Source organism: Dreissena polymorpha, chromosome 3 (assembly GCF_020536995.1).
Source record: "Dreissena polymorpha isolate Duluth1 chromosome 3, UMN_Dpol_1.0, whole genome shotgun sequence".
NCBI classification, from domain to species: Eukaryota; Metazoa; Mollusca; class Bivalvia; order Myida; family Dreissenidae; genus Dreissena; species Dreissena polymorpha.
In genome coordinates, this window is record NC_068357.1 from 146,895,310 (window position 1) to 146,922,257 (window position 26,948).

The window sequence follows — 26,948 nt, forward strand, 5'->3', positions numbered from 1 at the left end:
TTGACGAATACAAACAACGTGGTTCAAGTTTGAAAGTTTAATCATCTTACCTTACAAATGAAGGTTCATACACTTAACCCCTATATTTAAATGTTCTTCTCCTTATTCCGGCGTGTTTCATCATGTCTACCCCACCCACTATGTTACACAGTGAGATTATCAACAAAAATGGCGGGCACCGGTTAAATATTTACGACATTGAATTGAAAAAATTTTCTATGGTTGTTTAATGTTTATTTAGGTAAATACGAGTGATTTGATGCTTAAACATACACACAAAGGATTAGCAGATGGAATTTCTTTTTTTGGTTATCTTTACGAAAATGATTGTGCAACTTATCAACAAACATGGAGCCTTGCAAAGGGAATGCTATTGGTATCGTTGACATGCCTGCCAAATACATGTTGTTTGTCTGGAGCTACTTTGGTTTCCCCCAAAAAGACAAGACGAAGACAATTTGCAGTGTTTTGTTATTTCAAAGTGTTATATTTTATATTTTCAGTATGCAATTATACTCAATTAATCAAATCAAATTCATTGAAATTCATATTCACGAAAAGATATTCATATTTGCTACCCTGTATTCGTAATACGTATTGTATTCGTCACCTAGTGTATTCGTTACAGCCCTACATTTTACAATAAATATTGTACAGTAACTGATAACATGTTGCTATTACTACTGTAAGATATTTTTTACTCACATTACGCTTTCAGTAGTTAAGCATGTTTTTGCCAATCATAGATAATCAATTTTTTTCTCCCTTTCAGAAATATGGCACAGGAAAGTCGGAACTTGAGGCCAAGGTATGGTATCTGACCTGCGTGAAGCAGTTCCCCCTTTATGGCTGCACGCTGTTCCCGATAGTCCACAAGGGCCTCTGGCCCCACGCACACGACGCCCTCCTTGCCGTCAACATGGATGGAGTGAAGTTTATCAGGGCCAAGGACAAATGTGTTCTTCACGACTTTAAGTATGTGGAGATTGAGTCAATTTCGCTGGATCCAAATGATAATTATGTTACCATGGAGCTTAAGAACGGAGTGCAGGCTGAATGCCCTCAGCGATGTTTCATGTTTGAGACAAATCACAAGGAAGACCTTGGGAACCTGATTGCTAGCTACTCTCCTGTGCACGCAGCCTGGCTGAAGCCAGACTATGAAGGCGTTAAAAAGGTAGATTTTGTCACTATTTCATTTATACTGTTTTATTAATTCAGTGTTTTTATACGATCTTTTTACTCGTGTTACATTGTGTTTTATTATACTTTTGCACAGTATGAAATTGTGATGTTGTGAGAATCTATTTTTGATACCTTGAAGGTGATGTTGTTGCCATTTCAGTGTTTGTGTTGATTATCATCATCATCATGTTCATAATCATCATGATCATAATGTTTTATCATGAAAACATGTTTCAATAATATTGAATGAAACAAGCAGAATTTAACATTTACCAGAATTGATGGATTTTTAAAAAAAATAGGAAAAAGTCATAAGGTTTATGAATATGACATGCAATAACAAGGTCTAAGATCAAGGTCACAATTTAAAATAAAAGCAAATATTGTAAATAAACCCCTCTTTATTGCCATAAATTTATCCATCATTGATGTTTAATTACTTCACATGAGTGATACACAACCTGAGCATGAAATCAAGATCTGAGGTCAAGGTCACAATTTAAGGTCAAAGGTTCATGCATTTTGTCAAGAGCATAACTTTGTCCAGCATAGACAGACATTCATATAAATGGCAGAAGTGACAGGCATTGTTTGATTAAGTGGCACATTAAAGACAAGATCCAGGTGCAAGGTCATGCGTCAACCAATCTTGGGCATACCTAGGACTTTGAAATAACTTGAAACAAGATTTTAGCATACTTCCAGTGGCACACACACAACGTGGCCTTTAGATTGAGAAAATAAAACGTCTACATTAAAATCATATACATTTATACATACTGAAGTCATTAAACTGGTTTCATTGTTTCATTCATTTTCATTAATCATGCACACTTTTATTTAGCAGGTTAAAAAGGTGAGACTTTGTTATATATAGTCACAGTAGACTTCCATTCAGTTTATTTCAGTTAAGTTCTGTATATACAGACTTCCTTGCATTTGATACAATTTTGTACCCACATGGAAATATGTTTTTCTTTGACACTTGCTTTAGAATTTTCCTTAATGGTCCTTCAACAATCTAATAATAATAATTCTCATGATATAAATTATTATATGCTTTGGAAATCTAATTTTTTGCCTAATTCATGAAGTAAGGGATTTTCACAAAAATTGAAAGGAATTCAAAATATATTTGTGATTGAAACATTTTGCACCTAACAATAAATTTTTTCATGAAAATGTCCTGCATTGTCCAAAAAATTGTGTTCTGGATTTGTTGTTCTTTATTTGATAAAAAGTATATATATTTTACTTCCTTTAAATAATGAGTTTCCATGACAACAATAAAATGCCAGAAAGTCTGTATTTCATCTAGTTGAATGTTCACTGTTGAAAAGCACTTCTGTTTTTTATATTTCAAAAGAATGTGAATGTTTATGTTTATGGACATAGTGATTGATTTCTTCTCAAATTATATGAATGCAGCTCTGCAATTTACCAACTAGACACTTCCCATCTATGTAGTTATGACATCAGTAACAATTTGAAGAAGGTTCCAAATTAACAAAAGCAACTCAGAAAAATGTGTACTGTTAAACAAAGAAGTCTCATCTAAAAAAAGAGCTTATAGGGTTCTTTGTCTCATTCAATTATGAAGATCCCATAGAATTTCTCCAGACTCACTTTATTTGTGTCTGCTATACAATACTGTCAATAAAATATTACTTATTGCCTAGGTTTTGCATCATCCAAACAGTAACTACTGGTAGAGATCCATATTTAACCAGCTCTAATCTTGTTTGTTATGTAATAAATAAAAAGCATGTTCACTTCAAATATTAATAGGCGATTGAGATTATAATTACTCTGTATTATTAGGCAAGTCTAGGGCTTAAAGATTATCTATTATTTACATCCCAGATAATTGAGTCGCGCAGTGTACAGAGAATTGTATTTCTGTGGAAATGTGAACTGGTTTCCTGTGCTTATCTGTTTATTCTTATGGTTATATAATCTCACTTTTGATGTTAAAGAAACATTGTGTTGTTAACACTAGGATTATAACTTTGATACATGTTGCTTTTACTTAAACGTAACTTTGCCATGGCCTGTATGCATGAAAACAACAAGAACAAAGCAAGATGTCAGTCAATCATTTATTAAGATAGATGTATGTGTCTTGCACAACTGTACTAGCTCTGTACTCTCTAAATGTCTCCTTACTCATTTCAGCATGGACGCATGTTTGACATTGTATGTATTTCCATCTTTTTATATGTGATTTTCCCTCCATTTTTATCTAAATACTCAGCACTGCACATGTAGAATGAAAAAATTAAAAATACAAGATGAGATAAATATTTTTAGCTGAATAAAAAATTAATCACTTTTGGGCAGTGCATAGTATGTTAGATAACTTCAATTTTTGCTCAGACATGCTTGCTTTTTGTGTGTTTTTCCTAACTTGCTCACATTAAATTCAAAGACCTTATTATATGAAGTTATTTAATAAGACAGAAAATGTAGGATGTTCTGGTAAGGGATTATTTTGTGGATTTAATGGAAAAAGACAACAACACAAACACAACAACTAATGGTTCTTGTTCTTTTAAATTCTAAATGATTGTGTTATTGTCTTTGTCTAGCTTGGTGCTGTCTATGCATACTATTTCACAACAAGATTAAATTGACGATATTTGTTAATTAGCCTTGTTGTGGGAAAACTGGGCTTACTGCATTTTCTTTAAGTTTCTTCTTAATTAGCCTGTGCAGTTTGTGCTCGCTTTTCATTGTTCTTAACCCTTTCAGCGGTGGAACCGAATTTTAAAGGCCTTTGCAAACAGTTTAGATCCAGATGAGACGCCACAGAACGTGGCGTCTCATCAGGATCCAAACTGTTTGCTATTCTGATAGTATTCTTTGTAAAAAATAGAAGAAAATGCTAATTTTAGAAATTCAGCAGACAACATTTTAGCAGACAACAAATTTCCCAGCATGCAAAGGGTAAAATGAAAATAGTGTGTAGACCAACAGTGTTAATTGTCCCTGATAAGCCTGTACTCATGCATCAAGCCCAGTTTCCACAGATTGGGGTTCAAATATACAAGTTCTATGCAATCTTCCTGATACTTAGGTACAAATGTAACATCCCTTTGTATTAATATTTTACTGATTTAGATAACTGCATTCTACAAAATATTACAGTCTTACTATAACTTCACTAAAGCATTATACAAAATATAGATTTCTAAATATAACTTCACACAATCATATATTACAACTTAAATAGCTTGCCCTGCCCCTCCTCTTGAAGTGTATACATATACTGGAAAAGGAAATGTTAATTAAACTTAAAAATAATCAGTATTCTTATTTTCCTATTTTAATTGTATCCGTGGTATATAAACAGAACATCAAAGTTTTTAAAGACTTAATGAAATAAAGAATTAAATTTGTCTTTCCTCATTTTTACATTTGTTCAGTAAATATTCTTTATTAATAATAAATTGTGCATTTTTAGGTTAAATTATTGCTTTTGTCATCATTTTTTTATGATTGAATTGTATGTTTATAATTGCTTAGATATTAATTAGGAGACCAAATACATTACTGTATGCTATATGCTTCTTAACCTGTATATGATTTTCAAAGATTATTGATTTGTGAAATAAGTAAAGATGATATTTTAAGACTTCCCCATGTTCTATACATCAGCAAGCTTTTCGTAACATTGAAGAGTCATGTTGAGTGTTCTTTACTTTAATGGTTGTTTTATTTTTATGGTCCCCAGTCTATACTGGGGGACATAATTATTGTTTTTGCCCTGTGGTTTGTTGGTTTGTTGCTTTGTTTGCGTCAAACTTTAACATTGGCCATAACTTTAGCAATATTGAAGATAGCAACTTGATATTTGGCATGCATGTGTATCTCATGGAGCTGCACATTGAGTGGTGAAAGGTCAAGGTCATCCTTCAAGGTCAAAGGCCAAATACAATGTAAATGGGGGGGGGACATAGTATTTTTCAAACCCATCTTGTTATATTCTATTATATACATCAAACTATTATACTATTAAACATATGATATCACAGGTGCAATTATTCAAAGTACAGTCTAAACCTGATGGTTCAAACTCGCTTGGACCGACAGCAAAAGTTTGAGCCATCCAGAATTTGAATTGACAGATTTCTTATATACTTACAGCACCAACATGAATCTGCAATAGATTTACGTCTTCAGTTGAAGAGTATTCATACTGCCTAAAATCTGTTCTACTTTCTGCAATTGAGTTAATAAGAACCAAGTAAATATTTAATATTTGTACTAATCATGTTTTTTATGCCCCCCCCCCCCCCCCCCCTCCCCGCAACTTGATTTTTGGCATGCCTGTGTATCTCATGGAGCTGCATGTTTTGAGTGGTGAAAGGTCAAGGTCAAAGGCCAAAAAAAACAAATCCAAGGGAAGTAATAAGCTTCAAAGGGAGATAATTATATGTACCTGCAAAATGATTTTTTAAAAATCAAAGCGGCGCAGTAGGGTTCATTGTGTTTCTGACAATCACATCTCTTGTTTAAGAATACAATGATGTCTGTCTGTGTATTGTTCATGGATTGTCATATAGATACAAAGTTTTCTATTCCATCAATTTGACATTGCACGTGTTGTGTTGCAACCATTCCAACCATAATAATACTTCATCTTAAAAAAATGCCATTTATTTTACAAAATGTCATCTTTTCCTCAAATCAATTAACGATTAAGTCGATAACATCTTAGCAATTCATGCCTTTATAATCAAGAGCTTCTAATCGATTAACAGCTTTATGTGACCAGACATGAGTTTGAGCCAAACAAACAAAAAAACATTAATGTGACTGTGAAAACAGAGCCATCCGATAATTAGATCCTCGCAAATTAAAGCCGTCCAACAGTTATTTTCCTACTTCAAATTCTAGCCAAGGGAGTTTGCACCATAGGGTTTTGACTGTATTGTTAACAAATTCAACTGATGTAAATCTAGGTTTTACGCTCATGGTATGGAATAATGATAATGCTGCTAATTTGCGCACATGGAATTTTTGGTCAATTATATGCAAACTTGCTTTTTGGTATTGATTTGCTTTGTTAAGCTTTGCTTTTTGATGGCTTATTTTGACAATTGTAGAGAGGTGTTAATTGGATTTTATGAAAGTAAATTATAGTTTGCAGGCATATGCTAATATTCTGAATATTGTATTTTCACTGTCATTTTTCACTGTTTGAACCAACTAATAACCAGTTTTTAATAACCTTTTTTTCCATATAAATTACAGGAGAGCATGAAATAACAACATATCTGTACATAACATCAATTCTGTAACAATGTCTTGTAGATGAAGATGACTGATGAAGAGAAGTTGAAGCTATATGAAGATCTGGTGCGTGCGCGTCGCAGCCTGTCTGAGACACGCCTTCTTCACAGACCCATACAGGACAGGGACTCGAGCTTCTTACGGAACACACTCAGAAGGTATTGCGTTTATATATATATATATGAGCCTTGTTCTGGGAAAACGGAGTTTAATGCATGTGCATTAAGTGTCTGCTTGTGCTTATCCGGGACAAATCATTCTGCATTAACGGTATTTTTTTTGTTTAATGGAAATCACTTCTTAGCGAAAATCCAGTTTAGGCGGTGTCATAGAAGTGATTAAAAATAGCCAATTTAGGAAAGCAGGCCTGCATTTCTATGTTATTCAATGTAAGCAAAGCAACACATTCTTGCTATTTGTAACCAAAGGCTTTGTGAGTCAAGCTCAGAATTTAATTTAATGACCTTCTTTGAATAATGTTTATAAGTAATCATTCTTCTACAGTATGATTGGAGCTTATTATAACATTTAAAAAAAAAATTGTGTTAAAATAGAAGATCAAACTTAAACTGGAATCAAAAGTGTTCATGCACTCTTTGACACAGTTTAATTTTTAGGGATTTGTTTTCAAAATCCATGCAAGTATAAATTTTTTTAAGTAAGTCAATTTCAATGATGCAAATATATATGCAGTTGTTTATAATACTAATTACAATGTATTTGTCAAATTCATGGATACAGGAGGTAAAAGTGCATGGATAGTACTTGGACAATTCCTTAAGCAGATAAGGAATGCACACCTCTGTTGGCTTTTGAATGCACGAATCTCTGGATTCACAAATGTAAAAATGTATTATGGCATAAAGAAAGCTGTCCTGACCATTTTATCCCAACATAGAATCACAAAGTCCAAGATGGAGCGTCTGCGGAGCTGTTATGCGGGTGGCAACATCGGCATGTTTGACGTTAGCTACTGGTCGTTCAGTAAGGTGGCGCTCAAACAGTGCCTCACGACGATGCAGGACCTCGCGGTGGAGGAGCTCTCACTGAAAGTCTTCAACTCTTTACTGATCTACTCTGGAGTCATTGAGTCAGGTATGGCGATGTTGTTCTGCTGCTGCAGTATAGGGACATTTCTAGGATTACACAAGTTTCAGGGGGCTGTTCAAAATGGAAAGTGGTCGGGTGAAAATGGACCAGTCTAAATTGAGTCTTAAGTTAAGAATTCCAAGAAATTGTTAGTCTTACACTTGTAATTGTTTTTTTTATCCCCCCACCACTATAGTGGGGGACATATTGTTTTTTAACTGTCTGTTGTCCCCAACCACTATAGTGGGGGACATATTGTTTTTGCCCTGTCTGTTGGTTTGTTTGTTTGTTTGCCCCAACTTAAACATTTGCAATAATTTTTGCAATATTGAAGATAGCAACTTGATATTTGGCATGCATGTGTATCTCATGGAGCTGCACATTTTGAGTGGTGAAAGGTCAAGGTCGAGGTCATCCTTTAAGGTCAAAGGTCAAATATATAGCTTCAAAGCGGCGCAAAAGGGGACAGTGTTTCTGACAAAAACATATCTTGTTTAAGCATAGTCTTTATATTTCCTTTCTTCTCTTTCAAAGGCTATATATAACCAGCATAAATCTAGAACAGTCTGTTCAGGTTTTATGCTATTTGCTGCTCATCAGTAGCTTAGGGCTGGGAATTAAGCCTTTAAAACTTAAATCTAGTGAGAAAGGTGTTAAATTTAATTTGATTTTGTAAGGGAATAATAATGTGTCACAGAGTGCGTAAAAGAGCAGGAAAGAGTTATACTGATTCACATGGTGATCCTCCAGGAGAGTACGCGTCGGTTGACCACACAGAGATGATCCAGACTGTGATGCAGAAGTGTCTGGAGAGTGAGGCCCTTTGTAACGAGTTCTACCTGCAGTTGATCAAGCAGACCACGGACCATCCAGGTTACACTTCACTTACATTGGGTTACTGCAGGGAGGGGGGCAAAAAATGTTAAGTATTTATGCAGAAAAGTATATGCAACAATTGCCAGTGAAGTTTTGTGTATCCAACTTAGAAAAGCAATTGCATTTATTTAAAGTTACATGCCACTAAAATTATTTAAATCATAATTCACCCATATATTGTTATTGATAATAATTGAAAGCCAATGCCTTGAAAACTTTGATTAATATTAACCTCTTATTTATTATGCCCCCGGTAGGGTTACATATAGCAGTTGAACTGTCCATCAGTTCCTCTGTCAGTCCGTCAGTGTGTCAGTCCGTAAAGCCGTAAGTCTGTGTGTCTGTCCGAAAACTTAAATATTGGCCATAACTTTTGCAATATTGAAGATAGCAACTTGATATTTGGCATGCATGTGCATCTCATAAAGCTTCACATTTTGAGTGGTGAAAGGTCAAGGTAAGGTCATCCTTCAAGGTCAAAAGTAAAAAAATACAATCCAAGGGAAATAATAAGCTTTAAAAGGGAGATAATTTCTAGACCTGCCAAATGATATATTGAAATTTTATTTCAAAGCAGCGCATTGTGTGTCTGGCCAGTAGGACCTGTAAATAAACTCTGAAACACACACACGTGTCTGACAAACACATCTCTTGTTAAAGTATATTTTATGACATTCAATGTTTAACCTACTGTATTCAATGAGAATTATTGCTATGGGTATTGACATGTCTCTATAAAAGCAGAGTTTAAACATTGGAACTCATAGACATGTTATTTTTGTGTTTCATGAAAATTTGACTAATAAATCACTATTTATATCAGTACATCCGCTTGTTTAAAGATTGCCATTTTGAGCAGTTAATAAGCAGATTTTTACTAATTGTGACATGAGAGCTGTGCCCTGGGAAATCCTGGCTAAATGCATGTGCATTAAGTGTTCTCCAAGATTAGCCTGTGTAGTCCACACAGGCTTATCCTCAACAACACTTACCATTTGATTGGATTTTTGTTTAGAAGGGGCTTCCTTTTAACAAAAAATTCCATAAGAGTGGGAAGTGTGATCCCTGAATAGTCTGTGGTGACTTCACTGGCTAGTTTGAGGTGACAGGTTACACTTCGCATTATAACCCATTATACCAGATGGAGGTTCATCAAATGAAATAATTTTAACCTTCTTTCTTCTGTGAATGCTGCAGAGCCCAACAGTAACGTCAACAAGCGCAACTGGCAGCTGATGTGTGTAGCAACCAGCTGTGTTGTCCCTAGCAACAGCCGAGTGATGAAGTACCTGAACTGCCATCTGAGGAAGTGCTCTCTGGATACAACCACAGAGGAGGGCAAATACGCACGATTCTGCAATAAGGTACTGTGAGAAGTTATTCTTATTGTTTTTGTATGTATTATTTTTGTATTATGTAAAAGACTTATCTTGACCTGTGCTTCATTTTTGCCATACAGAATATTTTATCCTAGTTTTATTGAAATAATTTTTTTTACATTTTAATTGATATTGATTTGTATTTTTATAAAAGTAAGATTGAATAGGAATACGTTATGCTTATTTTTTTGAATAAAATTGCCAACTGGTATTAACTGAATTATTATTTGGAAATTATTTGAATTGCTGCTTAATTTAATTTTGATTACAAAGCGTAATTAAAACTATAGATTTTGATGTGTATATTTAATTATTATCAAAAAAGGTATTTAATTTCAAAATCAAAAGTATGCATTAAGTATAGAAATAACTATTTTTATTGCAAAAAAATGCTTTTCTATAGTGTTTGACACGGACACAAGAGAAAAAGTGTCGCAAATTCCCGCCCTCTGCCAAAGAAATTGAGTGTGTGATAGCCCGCAAGCCTATCAATGAGAAGGTGTTCTTCCTGAACGGGGACAACCGTATCATCGAGTTTGATGCAGCTGCAACTTGTGGAGAGGTGAGAAAACTAACACATGAAGACTGGTCTTTGTTTAAGGATTCTAAGCTTTGTTTAAGGATGATACTATGTTGATTGTAAAAATTAAAAAGAAATGTATCTGACTGCCACCCCCCCCCCCTTAATGTTTAAATGACTTATTTAGAGAGAGCCCATAAAGACATTGTATTTAAGGCAAATAGCTGTAAATCCATTTAGAGTTTAGAGCAGAGGTTTACCTTGGACTTGTGTACATTTAACCTTAAATTAGTTGTGTTATTAAAAAATGGGTCTTATGCCATATGAGGCCAGTGTCTCTTGCCTGGCATCTACACAGAGTGTGGTCAGAAGCAACCCTGTGTACTTATGAGACCAAGACTTGCGTGCCTTTGTTATGGACAGCGTAGCTCCTAACCAGACTGTGCAGGATGGGCTGGAGATCTGCTGCTCGCATATGGTAAAAGACCAATTTTCAAATATTGCAGGTCATTTGTTTAAATAATTTGTTCATGCCCAGTCTCTGTGCAAAAGCCTTGCCTACGATGGCTCCACCTTTGCAATGTAATTGCAGCTGATCCCCATCTTGTAATTTCAGCTGATTAAGACAGTGAAGGCTAAGATTGGCATGAGATCAGACGCTGAGTGCTTTGCCCTGTACGAGGTGACACCTGGCACATCAGGTAAGTCAGGGACTCAGTTTTCCAGTTTGCAGATCATATGAGCCATGTGCAAAAATGGGTTTTATGACAAATCTGTGCAGTCTAGTCTGTGCATATGACTCTGCATCTGTACCCTTTGATGACTCCTCAAAATTTCTTCTTATTAGTACACAATACCTTGTGTGACTATATCAGACAGGGCTTATTAGACCACAATACCTTGTGTGACTATATCAGACAGGGCTTTTTAGACCACAATACCTTGTGTGACTATATCAGACAGGGCTTATTAGACCACAATACCTTCTGTGACTATATCAGACAGGGCTTATTAGACCACAATACCTTGTGTGACTATATCAGACAGGGCTTATTAGACCACAATATCTTGTGTGACTATATCAGCCAGGGCTCATTAGACCACAATACCTTGTGTGACTATATCAGACAGGGCTTATTAGACCACAATACCTTGTGTGACTATATCAGACAGGGCTTATTAGACCACAATACCTTGTGTGACTATATCAGACAGGGCTTATTAGACCACAATACCTTGTGTGACAATATCAGACAGGGCTTATTTGACCACAATACCTTGTGTGACTATATCAGACAGGGCTTATTAGACCACAACACATTGTGTGACTATTTCAGACAGGGCTTATTAGACCACAATAAATTGTGTGACTATATCAGACAGGGATTATTAGACCACAATACCTTGTGTGACTATATCAGACAAGGCTTATTAGACCACAATACCTTGTGTGACTATATCAGACAGGGTAGCTCATAATGTCTGCTAATTAGACCACAATACCTTGTGTGACTATATCAGCCAGGGTAGCTCATAATGTCTGCTTATTAGACCACAATACCTTGTGTGACTATATCAGACAGGGTAGCTCATAATGTCTGCTTATTAGAACACAATACCTTGTGTGACTATATCAGACAGGGTAGCTCATAATGTCTGCTTATTAGACCACAATACCTTGTGTGACTATATCAGCCAGGGTAGCTCATAATGTCTGCTTATTAGACCACAATACCTTGTGTGACTATATCAGACAGGGTAGCTCATAATGTCTGCTTATTAGACCACAATACCTTGTGTGACTATATCAGACAGGGTAGCTCATAATGTCTGCTTATTAGACCACAATACCTTGTGTGACTGTATTAGACAGGATAGCTCATAATGTCTGCTTATTAGACCACAATACCTTGTGTGACTATATCAGCAAGGGTAGCTCATAATGTCTGCTTATTAGACCACAATACCTTGTGTGACTATGTCAGCCAGGGTAGCTCATAATGTCTGCTTATTAGACCACAATATCTTGTGTGACTATGTCAGCCAGGGTAGCTCATAATGTCTGCTTATTAGACCACAATACATTGTGTGACTATATCAGCCAGGGTAGCTCATAATGTCTGCTTATTAGACCACAATACCTTGTGTGACTATATCAGCTAGGGTAGCTCATAATGTCTGCTTATTAGACCACAATACCTTGTGTGACTATATCAGCCAGGGCTTATTAGACCACAATACCTTGTGTGACTATATCAGCCAGGGTAGCTCATAATGTCTGCTTATTAGACCACAATACCTTGTGTGACTATATCAGCCAGGGTAGCTCATAATGTCTGCTTATTAGACCACAATACCTTGTGTGACTATATCAGACAGGGTAGCTCATAATGTCTGCTTATTAGAACACAATACCTTGTGTGACAATATCAGACAGGGTAGCTCATAATGTCTGCTTATTAGACCACAATACCTTGTGTGACTATATCAGACAGGGTAGCTCATAATGTCTGCTTATTAGACCACAATACCTTGTGTGACTATATCAGCCAGGGTAGCTCATAATGTCTGCTTATAAGACCACAATACCTTGTGTGACTATATCAGACAGGGTAGCTCATAATGTCTGCTTATTAGACCACAATACCTTGTGTGACTATATCAGACAGGGTAGCTCATAATGTCTGCTTATTAGACCACAATACCTTGTGTGACTATATCAGCAAGGGTAGCTCATAATGTCTGCTTATTAGACCACAATACCTTGTGTGACTATATTAGACAGGGTAGCTCATAATGTCTGCTTATTAGAACACAATACCTTGTGTGACAATATCAGACAGGGTAGCTCATAATGTCTGCTTATTAGACCACAATACCTTGTGTGACTATATCAGACAGGGTAGCTCATAATGTCTGCTTATTAGACCACAATACCTTGTGTGACTATATCAGACAGGGTAGCTCATAATGTCTGCTTATTAGAACACAATACCTTGTGTGACAATATCAGACAGGGTAGCTCATAATGTCTGCTTATTAGACCACAATACCTTGTGTGACTATATCAGACAGGGTAGCTCATAATGTCTGCTTATTAGAACACAATACCTTGTGTGACAATATCAGACAGGGTCGCTCATAATGTCTGCTTATTAGACCACAATACCTTGTGTGACTATATCAGACAGGGTAGCTCATAATGTCTGCTTATTAGAACACTATACCTTGTGTGACTATATCAGACAGGGTAGCTCATAATGTCTGCTTATTAGACCACAATACCTTGTGTGACTATATCAGCCAGGGTAGCTCATAATGTCTGCTTATTAGACCACAATACCTTGTGTGGCTATATCAGACAGGGTAGCTCATAATGTCTGCTTATTAGACCACAATACCTTGTCTTACAATATCAGCCAGGGTAGCTCATAATGTCTGCTTATTAGACCACAATACCTTGTGTGACTATATCAGACAGGGTAGCTCATAATGTCTGCTTATTAGACCACAATACCTTGTGTGACTATATCAGCCAGGGTAGCTCATAATGTCTGCTTATTAGAACACTATACCTTGTGTGACTATATCAGACAGGGTAGCTCATAATGTCTGCTTATTAGACCACAATACCTTGTGTGACTATATCAGACAGGGTAGCTCATAATGTCTGCTTATTAGACCACAATACCTTGTGTGACTATATTAGCCAGGGTAGCTCATAATGTCTGCTTATTAGACCACAATACCTTGTGTGACTATATCAGACAGGGTAGCTCATAATGTCTGCTTATTAGAACACAATACCTTGTGTGACAATATCAGACAGGGTAGCTCATAATGTCTGCTTATTAGACCACAATACCTTGTGTGACTATATCAGACAGGGTAGCTCATAATGTCTGCTTATTAGACCACAATACCTTGTGTGACTATATCAGCCAGGGTAGCTCATGATAAGACTGAATGAATGGCCGAGTATGTCTTAAGACCCATGTGCCCACAATGTGTCTCATATTTTAGTGGTTACTATGCTACTTGATTGTATTATTGAATCCTCGATTTGGCAAGTGGTCAATCAGGAGAAAATATTGCCATTTTGGATTATTTTGCATGTGTGTTTCAGTACTCTTTATTTAAACCATGGCTAATCATTGTTTCATTTTGAATAAAAAGGGTAATTTATACCTTTTACTATAATTAAGTCATTTAAACAATTTCTTCTTGTAAAAATCTACTGTATTTGTTTTATATTCATACAAACCTTTCAGCTTGTTTTCCATGTACAAATTAAGCCATTTTTTTGGGGTTTTATTGTGGGTTGCAGCAGAACCAAAGACAAATTTATGGTAGATTATGCCCATGTTTAAACAATATTTTGTAAAATCTACATGTTCATAATTTTATTTTAGCGTAGTTATATATTTTATCATGGGTTATTTGATAGCAAACAGTAATTTATGATATTTTTTAACTACTTATGCAGTATAATTAGAAACTCTGAAACATTCCTCTATTTTACCATTGGCAACATTATGTTTTGTGAGTATAGTTTTGATGCTATTTCGTCCCTAGATCGGTGCATGAATCATGACGAGAGAATGTCAGACACTCTCAGCAAGTGGGAGAGAATCTGCAAAGGGGCCTCAACCAGGGAGATGAAACTTGTCTTCAAGGTGAGACTTAATCATTTATTTTTTGTTTTCGAGGTGCATTATTTAAGTGAATTCTATTTACATACTTTTAGGGTTGGAGAAAGGTTGTTTCAATTTAAATTGTAGAATCTACACAACATATCTCCCCCTCATTACTTTCAATTTCAAATACTAAGAAATAATTATCATTAAATTTAAAGGTAAGACATTGCAACATTCATAATGATTTATGTTAAATTCAAAGTGAGTACACCAAAATGTTATTGTTTTTTAATATTAATAAGTTACAGTACATGTATTTAATTTACTATGGTTATTATGTAACTTCATAGTGTTTGACCTCATTCGACATTGTTTAAATATCATAATGATATTTACCTTAATATGGTAATTATTTCTCTGAATAATTGCTTATTTACTAAATACAGCCATTATCTATCATAACACAATGTGATAATTGGTTAACTGAACAATTTTGAATTTCAACTATCATTATTTAACTAAATAGAGCTATTAGATATAATTATTTTGTAACTGAATTATGTTTGGCTCATTATTGCTGTTCGTTAATTTCACACGGATTTTGTTTGCAGAAGCGTCTGTTCATTGACCCGTACCTGAATCCCATTGACCCAGTGGAGTGTGACCTGATATTCCACCAGCTCATAGAAGACGTGTTTGAAAACCACGCCCCAATCACTCCACAGGATGCAGTATGTACTCAAGCATCTTGAAGCAGAACTCTGTATATTGGTCTTTAACCCTTGTTAAATGTGAAATGTTTATGAAAGATTTTGTCAAACATTGTGCATTGAAGTTGGAGGTTTTTGTTGTAAGCTTGTTTTAATAATTTTTGATTATATAAATTAATGGTATTTTTATCATTTTTTGTGTATAGGAATATATTTAAATAAATGATTAATATTTAAGACCATATTAGACCCCTGAGGGGACTGCACTTGCTAATCTGGGACAATACTTTACTAACATGCCATAAGCCCAGCATTCCCAGAACCAGGCTTAAATTATCCAATATATGAAACTGGTATACACCAGAATGAGAAGCTTTAAAGAAAAACATATATTATCATGATCACAAAATATTTTAAATTTTCATTTAACAACTTTAATTTTCTGTTAATCAAGGTACGTCTTTGTGCCTTGAAAATCCAGTCAGAGAGTGAAGAAATTAAACCCGGTGACATTGACTACAGGTTAGTGTCTTACTGCTATAAACTGAACGGCACAATCACTGTGAAATCTGTCTCAAATTGAAGCTTTTTGCTTTTATTTATGATTAGCCATTCCATATCTAATATCTATCTTTTATTATCCATTAGCAAATAATTAATTATGATGGTATTGCGCATCATTCTTCTAACTTTTTATGCTTCCGGTAGGGTGGCATATAGCAGTTCAACTGTCCGTCTGTGCGCCTGTCCAAAACTTTAACATTGCCCATAACTTTTGCAATATTAAAGATAGCAACATGTGTATCTAATGGAGCTGCACATTTTGAGTGGTGAAAGAACAAGGTCATCCTTCAAGGTCAAAGGTAAAAAATAAAAATTCAAAGCGGCGCAGAAGTGAACATTGTGTTTCAGACAAACACATATCTTGTTTGTTCTTTATGCAGTTTATCTACCTATGCCTTCTGTACATCAGATTTTTGAACGTCTGTTGGTCCATCTAAATGAGGTTAACCTAAAGAAACATGTTATGTAAATCATCAATCGTGCTTCCATCAAAGCTTGCATAGATGTTGATTTTGAATACTTTCGAGGCATCCACATCATCCTGACCTCATTTTAACCTTGACATTGACCTAACGTTTGGACTTATTCAGAATGTCCAAATTCTTTACCACTAAGATAATTATTTTGAAGCATTTGTAGTCACTTCTGGATTTATGCTGGTTGCAAAAGCCATTTTCATTTTGCTTCTGATGGGGTAAAGGTTAACCCAAAATCGTATGTTTCGTTTAACATCAAAACTGATTGTTACAAATCTTTGATTCTTGAATGAATGTTATCTTTGAACACTCTCAACACGCCTACAGCACCTGTCAACATTGTGTCCTTGATATTGACCTACTGTTGGACTAAGAGTAATGAAGAAGGTCTTAATTCTTGGTTGACCCACATTTACTGTTCACTTAACATCAATACAGGGTTCTCTGCCAAACTGGAAATCAGGGAAAACCTGGAAAAAGACTCACTTTTTCCAGTCAGGGAATTGGGAAAAGATCCTGAAATCAGGGAAAAATGAGGGAATTTTATTTTGTCAGATTTTCCCGATTTGTGTCGAGAAGTCCATACAATTTAAACAGCAAATCGATTCCTCTGCATGGCTATGGTGGCTTTGTAGTATACATGTAGCTTAGTTATGTCTGCAACTGCTATTTATTGAGGGTGTCTAAAACAAGAAATAAGTCGAAATTATGATCCTGGAATTTTTATTTTCCATCAGGGAAAAATCAGGGAATTTTGTTCATACAAAAAGCTGGGAACCCTGCAATACTACTTACTTAAGGATTTGGTACTTACATTCAACAATTTCATCACGAAATTGGCCTCATTCTGAAAAGGACTCATTTAAATAGGCCAATAGGTCAATGCTAACAAGGCTTCCATTGTAGACATAAGTGTTTATTGAAGGCAGCAAACAAAATTGCATTTTTAGCTCGACTATTATACATAAAATATATATAGTTGGGCTATCCTACTCACCCCGGCGTATGCATTAGCGTCTGCATGTGCGTGCAAATGTTCAAGTTTTCGTACTACCCCAATTATTTTCATTGTCACTTGACATATTGCTTTCATATTTTGCATACTTGTTTACCAACATGACTTCTATCTATAAACAAGAGCAGACAACTCTATCAAGCATTTTGTCATAATTATGGCCCCTTTTCCACTTAGAATATGCAGCAAATGTTAAAGTTTTCGAACTACCCCATTTATTTTCATTGTCCCTTGATATATTGCTTTCATATTTTGCATACTTGTTTACCAACATCACCCCAACCTGTTAACAAGAGCAGACAACTCTATCAAGCATTTTGTCATAATTATTGCCCCTTTTATAGTTAGAATATGCATATTATAGATAAATCTATGTTAAAGTTTGCGTACTACCCCAAATATTTCCTATATCCTTTGACATATTGCTTTGATATGTTGCATACTTGTTTACCAACATGACCCCAACCTTTAAACAAGAGCAGACCACTGTATCAAGCATTTTTACATAATTATGGCCCCTTTTACACTTAGATAATTGAACATTTTGCTTAAATTGCCATAACTTCTTTATTTATGATTACATTTTATTATAACTTTGACAAAACAACACTTACCTGAATACCACAATGGATTCCACCCAAACAATACCCCACGCCCCTACCCAGAATCCCCCCCCCCCCCCCCCCAATTTTTTTTTTTTTTAAACATCTAATAAATTACCCCACCCCACATTATATCCCCCCCTACCCCCCATTTTTTTTTAAACATCATCTAATAATTTACCACACCCCACATTATACCCCCCTCTCACCCTACCCCCCCCCCCCCCCAAAAAAAAAAAAAAAATTTTTTTTTTCCTTTTTTTATTTTTATAAAGATTGTCTAATAAATGACCACACCCCACATTATACCCCCTCTCACCCCCCTCCCCCCCCCCAAATTTTTTTTTTAATTTTTTTCCTTTTTTTATTTTTGAAAGATCGTCTAATAAATTATTGAATATGAACAATTTCCCCATTATGGCTTACGTTATAATGTCAAGCACTCAAATAGTCGAGCGCGCTGTCTTCTGACAGCTCTTGTTTTTATTGTTGTAACTTGGTTAAATAGATATAAGAGACGCATTCATTGGCCAACTTTTTAAGCTTAGTTAATTGGGTATTTCTTTTTTTTGAATTATACTGTGAAACAGTATAATACATGTAACAAATAACTTTTGTATGTATCATCATGCAGATATTGTATTAAATCTCTTGTTTTAAACACTTGCAAAATCAAAGAAAGTAACTACCAGTGTTATTTTGTTTGTATGTTTTTGGACTGTAAGAAAAACTGCATTGTCTGACATTTATAAATGTTTTAATCTGAAATAACATATATATTTATATTTAAACAACAATAAACACTTAACATTTCACAACTCCTATATGCTTATATATATCAATTTTATCTTGCAAAATAGTTGCATATTACATTTAATTTTTTCCTAGTTCGGTGATGCGTATCCTTCCTCGCGAGATGCGTCCGCACGTGAGGCTCGAGGATGTTGTAATCCTGCATAAGTCCATGTCTGACCTGATGCCCGGCCAGGCTGTTCTGCAGTTTATAGAGGTCCTCAAACAATGGCCACTCTTTGGTGCTGCAGTGTTTGAAATATCTGTAAGTATTCCACTAATAGACGTCCTCACACAATGGTCACTGTTTGGTGATTTTGTGTTTGAAATATCTGTAAGTATTCCACAAATAGAGCTGCTCAAACAAAGGCCGCTCTTTGATGCCTCCGTGTTTGAACTATCTGATTTAATGCCACCATGTTTAAGGGATTTGGGAGTTAACAGACAATTTCATTCAAAGATTGCCAACATAGTTAAGCCATCAGCTTGAAGCTGTTCATTTTGCTCTGTAAACATACATACTTTCTAGCTTCTGCTGATGCTTTTTACTTAATAAAAAATATATACATGATTTTACAGAATTTGACCAAAAAACTGTTCTCTGTAAAGTTGTGAATACCTGAAATTCTTGTACCATAAAACCTTGTTCATTACAAGCATGTTTACAACCTATAATTAGTTTTAAAATCTCTTAGGTTATCGAAGTTTGTAAAATTTTGAAGATACAGTAAAACTGCGATAACTCGAGGTAGCACGGGACTGACCTCGATGTTCGAGTAATCGCAGGTTTCGAGTAATCCATGGTATTATTTGTTTTCATTGTTTCGGTTGGTGATGCTTAACTTCTAACTGCAAACGCTCAGGCTTTGTAAAAATCGCTTAAGATTACAGTAAACTAAAATGAACAATAAGACTGATCGTTCATTCATTTAATGTATTCAACATACACACATGATAACACATATGTTATCAAAAATGTTCAAGCAATATTGCAGTGTTTCTCAAACTGCAACTAACTTCACACCTGAGCAATTGTTTTTTGTCTGCTTGATTGCGCTTTTTTCACAGCTCAATTATTTTTATCACCGACCAGACAAGAAAGTGTCTTTGAATAATTGCCAGTTGATTACGTGTGAAATGCCTTTCAGGGACCAGCACACATCCTCGAGTTATCGAAAATCGCATGTCTGAGTTATTGCGGGTATTTTTATATAGAATTTAAAGAAAAATGTTAGGGACTTCCTTTAATGCTCGAGTAATCGCCAGTTTTCAAGAAATCGCCAGCTCGAATTATTGCAATTCTACTGTATTAACATGGTAAAGGTATTGGGATAAATTGACCTTTGTATTCTATTTAATTAACAAATAAGTATTCAGCATCAACTGATTTTTTTTTCATTAGTCAATCATTGATATTATCAGAAGCAAAGTAAAAATTATTATATGCAACCAGCATTAAACCAGAAAAGCCTGCTTTTAACTCACAGTCTGTTTAGGTTGTATGCTGTTTGCTGCTGCTCATCTGTATCTTTGGGTTCAAAATGAAGGTTTTTAAACTTGAATCTTTTAAGAAAGGTCTTTAATTTAATTTGATTTTTAAAGGTACTACAAACATGTCAAAATGTGTATATGATTGATAAAAGGTTTACATTTATGTTTTATTTTCTCCTACAGCAAGCGTACACATCATCCCTGCCCAAGTCCCTCCTCCTGGCTGTGGATCAGACCGGGGTCCATCTACTGGAGTCTAAGACCTTCGTAAGTAACATTTAACAGCACTCTGGGAAATCAAGGATTAATGCATGAGCTTAAAGTGTTGACCAGATTAGCATGTGCAGTCCGCAATTGGGGCAGAAACCTATGCTTTTATAGAATTTTTAGTTTAAAGGAAGTTTATTTTAAAAGAAATCCAGCTTAGGCAAAAAATATCATCCCTGATTAGACAAACTGCACAGGCTAATCTGGGACAACACTTTATGCACATGCAATAAACCATTTTTTTCCCTTAACGAGGCTTAATTCATAACGGATCAGTTATTAATATATGATTATACCCCAGCACAGAGGGGGTATATTGGGGTCACTCTGATGGTTAGTTTGTTCTTCTGTTTTTAATTAAAAGTGGGAATTAGTAGTGAAGCTCTAGTTATTTCTGCTCAATTTATGCATGAAATTATTGAATTTAGAATTATTAGTTATTTATTTATTCAAATTCTTCCAAGTAGTTGCAGTATATTTACCTTGAATATACATGTATACCCTTTATATAACCTTCCTTAAGAAACATTCTGTTTTTTTTTTGTAGTTTGCTTCAACAAATACTCATTTTTTGTTGTTGATATGTTACATCTTGTAGATAAGCAATAAAAAATCTCTTTAATTGTATCTGTTTGCACAATGTATTGTATGCAATCCATATAGAAATGCTGAAGAACTTCAGTTTGTGTATTTAAACTTTCCTTGTTTAAAGCGGGTGATCCACTCATACTCGTACACTGACATGCTGCAGACCAGTCCTGCAATCAACAGTATCATGCTCATCGTGGGCGACATGGCCAAGGGGACTAAGTACATGTTCCAGACCAATCAGGTAAGTCTGCTTTACTACTTTTGTAAGTGAGATTGCCATAAGAATCATAATAGATTTTCTCAGCCAATACAGTAAAGTCTGTTGTAGTCATTGTGGTTAGCTTGGCTGAGAGAACCAAGTAGATGTTCTAGACCAATAAAATGGTCGCTTTTAAGCAAATAGGACTGTTGAGATTGAACCAATCATGGAAAAGTTTTGTTATTACAGCTTCATATACATGTACACAGAATTATATCCGCATTTTCATTGAAGCCCTAAGTTTCATAAACCAGTTGTTTTTATGCCCCCTTTCGAAGAAAAGGGGGTATATAGTTTTCGCACTGTCCGTCAGTCTGTCTGTCAGTCTGTCACACTTTTCGTGTCCGCTCTCTAATTTAAATAGTTTTCATCCGATCTTTACGAAACTTGGTTAGAAGTTGTATCTAGACAATATCTAGGTCAAGTTCGAATATGGGTCATGCCGGGTCAAAAACTAGGTCACGGGGTCATTTATGCATTTCAAGCATTTAGCATGGTGTCCGCTCTGTAATAGAAGTAGTTTTCATCCGATAATCACCATACTTGGTCAGAAGTTGTATCTAGACAATATCTAGGTCAAGTTAGAATATGGGTCATGCAGGGTCAAAAACTAGGTCACAGGGTCACTTAGTGCATTTCAAGCATTTAGCATGGTGTCCGCTCTCTAATTGAAGTAGTTTTCATCCGATCTTCACCAAATTTGGTCAGAAGTTGTGTCTAGACAATATATAGGTCAAGTTCAAAAATGGGTCATTCCGGGTCAAAAACTAGATCACGAGGTCACTTAGTGCATTTCAAGCATTAAGCATGGTGTCCGCTCTCTAATTGAAGTAGTTTTCATCTGATCTTAATCAAATTTGGTCAGAAGTTGTGTCTAGATGACATGTAGGTCAAGTTCGAATATGGGTCATGATAAAGTTATCAAGTTGTCCAAAACCTTCAAACGGCGTATCTTGTGACAGTTTGGGCGCCACCCCCCCTCCCCCCGGTTGGATTGGACAAAATCCAAGGGAAGTAATAAGCTTTAAAGGGAGATGATTTCTATACATGCCAAATGATAAATAGAAATTTTATTTCGAAGTGGCGCAGTAGGGGGCATTGTGTTTCTGACGAACACATCTCTTGTTTTGGACAATAAGCATCAGATGTTGTACAAAAGTCAAACTAAGTCTAAGCAATGTTATTTTATCAAAGCAACAAACAAGAATGAATTTCAAGAATTTGTAAGCAACTCTTATGAATGTCTTCAATATGTCTTCCCAGATTAGCTTGTCTCGTCTGCTAATGCTAATGAGAGACGAAACTTTTCGCTTTTATGGAATATTTCATATAAAGAAAGAATCTTGTACAAAAATCCAGTCTGGGCGGGAGATGTGGACTGCATATGCAAAACTAGGATGACATTTTACGCATGTGCATTAAGCCAAGGTTTATCCAGAACAATTCTCATTTTATCCTTCATTATTTCTAGGCGTCCCAGATTGCTCACCTGATCAAGGAGTACACAGAAGAGCTGAAGGGTCGATCACTGATTGTCCCCCCTGAGAAAATGGACGCCTCAATGATCAAGAAGGCGTGTCGGTCCAGTGTGTTCATAGACTCATATGATGAGGAGATGTTTTCGGCCATGTTGTCGAACAAAACGTAACATTGTGTATAGACTCACTCCAATGCCATGACAGCTGTGGTTTGAATATTTAAATGTGTGCAGTATTATTTTGTGGGGATATTTCGGACATGGAAGTTTGAACAAATAAGATTTGTGTCTTGAAATTAATTTTTATGTAAAATTAGGTAAGATTAAGTTGTTCCTTTGAAAACTGGATTTTGTTTTGATCTTAAAGTACAATATTACAATTATAATGTTATAAATGTGTAATAAATGATTATATGTCCAGATTTAAAACATAAATTTTTTCTCCTTTTATTTAGATAATGTGTTTTTATATATAAATTTTAATACAGGAATCAAAAAGAAATTGAATGAACTTTAACTATGTAAATCATAATATTTGTAATATGGCCCTTTTTTGTATTCTCTGAATTATTTTTCTGTTTTATCTGATTGAATTATTTACTCTGAGAATCTCCCTTTTTGATGTTCTCTGTCTATGCATGCACACTTCGTCTATGCCTATTGTAACATGTGTAACATGTAAACATTAAACACTTCATGTTGTATTGTATGTGCAATTGCTAGTCATTACTCTATGTATATTTAATATTTTTTTATATATAATGCTGAGTAATATTAGTTCTTTTGAAGACTTCATTTGCAATAAGTCCTCATCATCATTTTAATATGTTTGTTTTATTTATAAATTATCAAGCATCAAGCTGCTGCTAAAGGAAGCTGCAAGAAGACCCACTTAATGTCCAATCGTTTATGTTAATCAGGCATTTCCATATAAACACAAAACTGTGATTTGTATTGTACAATGTCAGTTTGTACGAAAGTTAATCAATATTAGTTTGATTTGAATAATATTGAGCCATGAAAATCGCTCTTCATAAGTCATGGCATGTCCACAATAATCATCAAAATGCACTTTATTTTACAGTAGACTGGTTCTACATTTTTATTCATGTACCACCTTCTCACTCCATGTATAGAGAGTAGTTACTTTTATACATAAAATTACAACCTATCATGTGTTTGATATGAAACGTTTTTTAATGAAGTAATTTTTACACTTGAACTGGAAAAAAATATCATGTAATCATATCCTTTAAGCTCACCTGAGCACAACATGCTAATTGTGAGATTTGTTTTTGCCTTTAGTCAACGCTGTGTCATGCACCGTCAACCTTTGTGCCATCAAGGTCAAATGCCTTGAATTGCCTTCATGAAATTTGGTGAGAACATTTTTGCAATGATATCTTGGCCAAGTGCCAACCTGGGACATTAATTGGGTCTAAATAAGTGTGACTTTTCAAATTCAATGAAACGTTTGTGCACAATTGTCTCATTATTGCCCAACTTTTATGGAACATAGTGAAACATGGTGAAAGCATATTTCATTGGTTAGTACTGTATCAAATTTAGCTAAATTGTACTTAACAATTCAGATGAGCGGTTATAAGATCCTCAACTATACAATTTTATATGAATCTTTTATACTTGTTTTCACTCTAAAAATACTCGTTTTTGCTTGTATTTTGCATATATTTTAACATTATATGAAATAAAATTTGAATTATTTCTTACCAAGCATTCTTGCTACTATTGATATGGTGATCATCACTTGTTTACTAACCACTGCTCTTGAACAAACAGTTTGCATTTGTAAGATCCATAAAGTTATTGCTCTTGTGGAAATTATTTTGATTTTAGCGAGGCATGTCAAGATGTAATGTATACAATAACAATTACAGCTTAAGCGATTGATTTTTAGCTCGACTATTATATATGAAAAATATATAGTAGAGCTATCCTACTCACCCCGGCGTCAGCGTTTCCGTTAGCGTTGCAATGTTAAAGTTTGCGTACCACCTCAAATATTTTCTTTGTCCTTTGACATACCGGTATTGCTTTCATATTTTGCATACTTCTTTACCAACATGATCCCAATCTATAAACAAGAGCAGACAACTGTATCAAGCATTTTGACAGAATTATGCTATCCTACTCACCCCGGCATCAGCGTTCCCGTTAGCGTTGCAATGTTAAAGTTTGCGTACCACCTCAAATATTTTCTGTGTCCTTTGACATACGGGTATTGCTTTCATATTTTGCATACTTCTTAACCAACATGATCCCAATCTATAAACAAGAGCAGACAACTGTATCAAGCACTTTGACAGAATTATGGCCCCTTTTATACTTAGATATGTGAACATTTGGTTAAGTTTTGTGTATCATAGCTATTGCTTTCTAGAAGATTCGCTAACTATCGTAAGGGGACTGTACAGAGCAACTTGCATAACTCTGGTTGGCTTTTAAACGGAATTATGGCCCTCTTTTGTCTTAGGAACTTTGAATAATTTGTTAAATTTTGTGTTTTGATCCACTTTACTTCTAAAGTATCAAGGCTATTGCTTTCAAACTTCAAATACTTTCTAACTATCATGATGTTACTGTTCCTAGCAAGTTGAATTTGACCTTGACCTTTGAATGACATTGACACTCAAGGTCAAATTAATAAATTTTGCTTAAATTGCCATAACTTCTTTATTTATGATCACATTTGATTCATACTTTGACAAAACAACACTTACCTGACATACCACAATTGACTCCACCCAGACCATCCCCCACGCCCCACCCCAGAATCCTCCCCCACCCCCCACCCCAATTTGTTTTTTCTTTTTTTTTCTTATTTTTGAAAGATCATCTATTAAATGACCACACACCCACATTATACCCCCTCTCCATGATGGTTTGTTATACTGTCAAGCACTCGAATAGTCAAGCGCGCTGTCCTCTGACAGCTCTTGTTATGTGATAGGGATTTGTTCCTTTTCTGTATACAGTTATCTTGTGTTTCATGAAAGAAGGTTAGCCTTATCCTGGTAAAAAAGTTTAAAGAATTGTAACTGTAAGTGAACCTTATTTATGTTTACCAATCACAACAGTAGCTCCATTCTTTAATTAAAAAAAAATTCATTCTCAAATTATTTTGTTCAACATACACTAAACATTATTGGTTTCCAAGTTTGTCATTTACACCTTCAAAATGATGACCAAATGTTTTACGTGTCAATATACCAATATTTTTTTTAAATAATTATTTAAAACACATTTTAACTGGCATTTACTGATTATAGCTATTAGTTCCTATGTTGGGTTTTTACAAACGGTTTTAATCCATTGAGTTTTATTTTTACTTTTTTTACGTAAAACATTTTCTACACATTATGATGGCAAGGTATTTGATAGTAGATAGAGCTTGTGATTATGTTTAAATGGACCAAGTGTATGCCTGTCAATTAAGGATTTAATTGACAATTAGGTATATATTTCAGGAATAAATAACAATAAATTAATGAATAAGCTAATATTGAATTTACCCAAAATCCTTGAACATTTAGCCTTTAGATGAACATAAAGGCTGAGCGAGCCATGTTTTTGCATCAGGTCATTTTGTAATGATATCATAATCAAATGAAAACAATTACATTTTGTTTAATCCACTTTCAACCAACCTTAAGAGAAATAAAAAGAAAAATGTGATCTTTATCTTTGCAACTGTCTAGTTCA

General features: G+C 34.9%; 1 protein-coding gene across 4 annotated transcripts in view; it reads left to right on the plus strand.

Moving 5' to 3' along the window:
• LOC127871881 (unconventional myosin-VIIa-like) overlaps window positions 1-24,955 on the plus strand; it is a 132,622-nt gene extending 107,667 nt beyond the window's left edge. For 3 of the 4 annotated variants that reach the window (XM_052415138.1, XM_052415139.1, XM_052415141.1), the window contains 15 exons: window positions 773-1,177; window positions 3,361-3,381; window positions 6,502-6,638; window positions 7,379-7,575; window positions 8,320-8,442; window positions 9,643-9,809; window positions 10,228-10,386; window positions 10,961-11,045; window positions 14,920-15,020; window positions 15,593-15,712; window positions 16,146-16,213; window positions 19,237-19,405; window positions 20,815-20,898; window positions 21,611-21,730; window positions 23,220-24,955. In XM_052415138.1, coding sequence (XP_052271098.1) covers window positions 773-1,177; window positions 3,361-3,381; window positions 6,502-6,638; window positions 7,379-7,575; window positions 8,320-8,442; window positions 9,643-9,809; window positions 10,228-10,386; window positions 10,961-11,045; window positions 14,920-15,020; window positions 15,593-15,712; window positions 16,146-16,213; window positions 19,237-19,405; window positions 20,815-20,898; window positions 21,611-21,730; window positions 23,220-23,396 — 2,133 coding nt within the window. In that variant the 3' untranslated portion in view covers window positions 23,397-24,955. The remainder of the gene's footprint in view (window positions 1-772; window positions 1,178-3,360; window positions 3,382-6,501; window positions 6,639-7,378; window positions 7,576-8,319; window positions 8,443-9,642; window positions 9,810-10,227; window positions 10,387-10,960; window positions 11,046-14,919; window positions 15,021-15,592; window positions 15,713-16,145; window positions 16,214-19,236; window positions 19,406-20,814; window positions 20,899-21,610; window positions 21,731-23,219) is intronic. The other variant, XM_052415140.1, reaches the window with a different exon arrangement.
• Window positions 24,956-26,948: the final 1,993 nt, after the last annotated feature.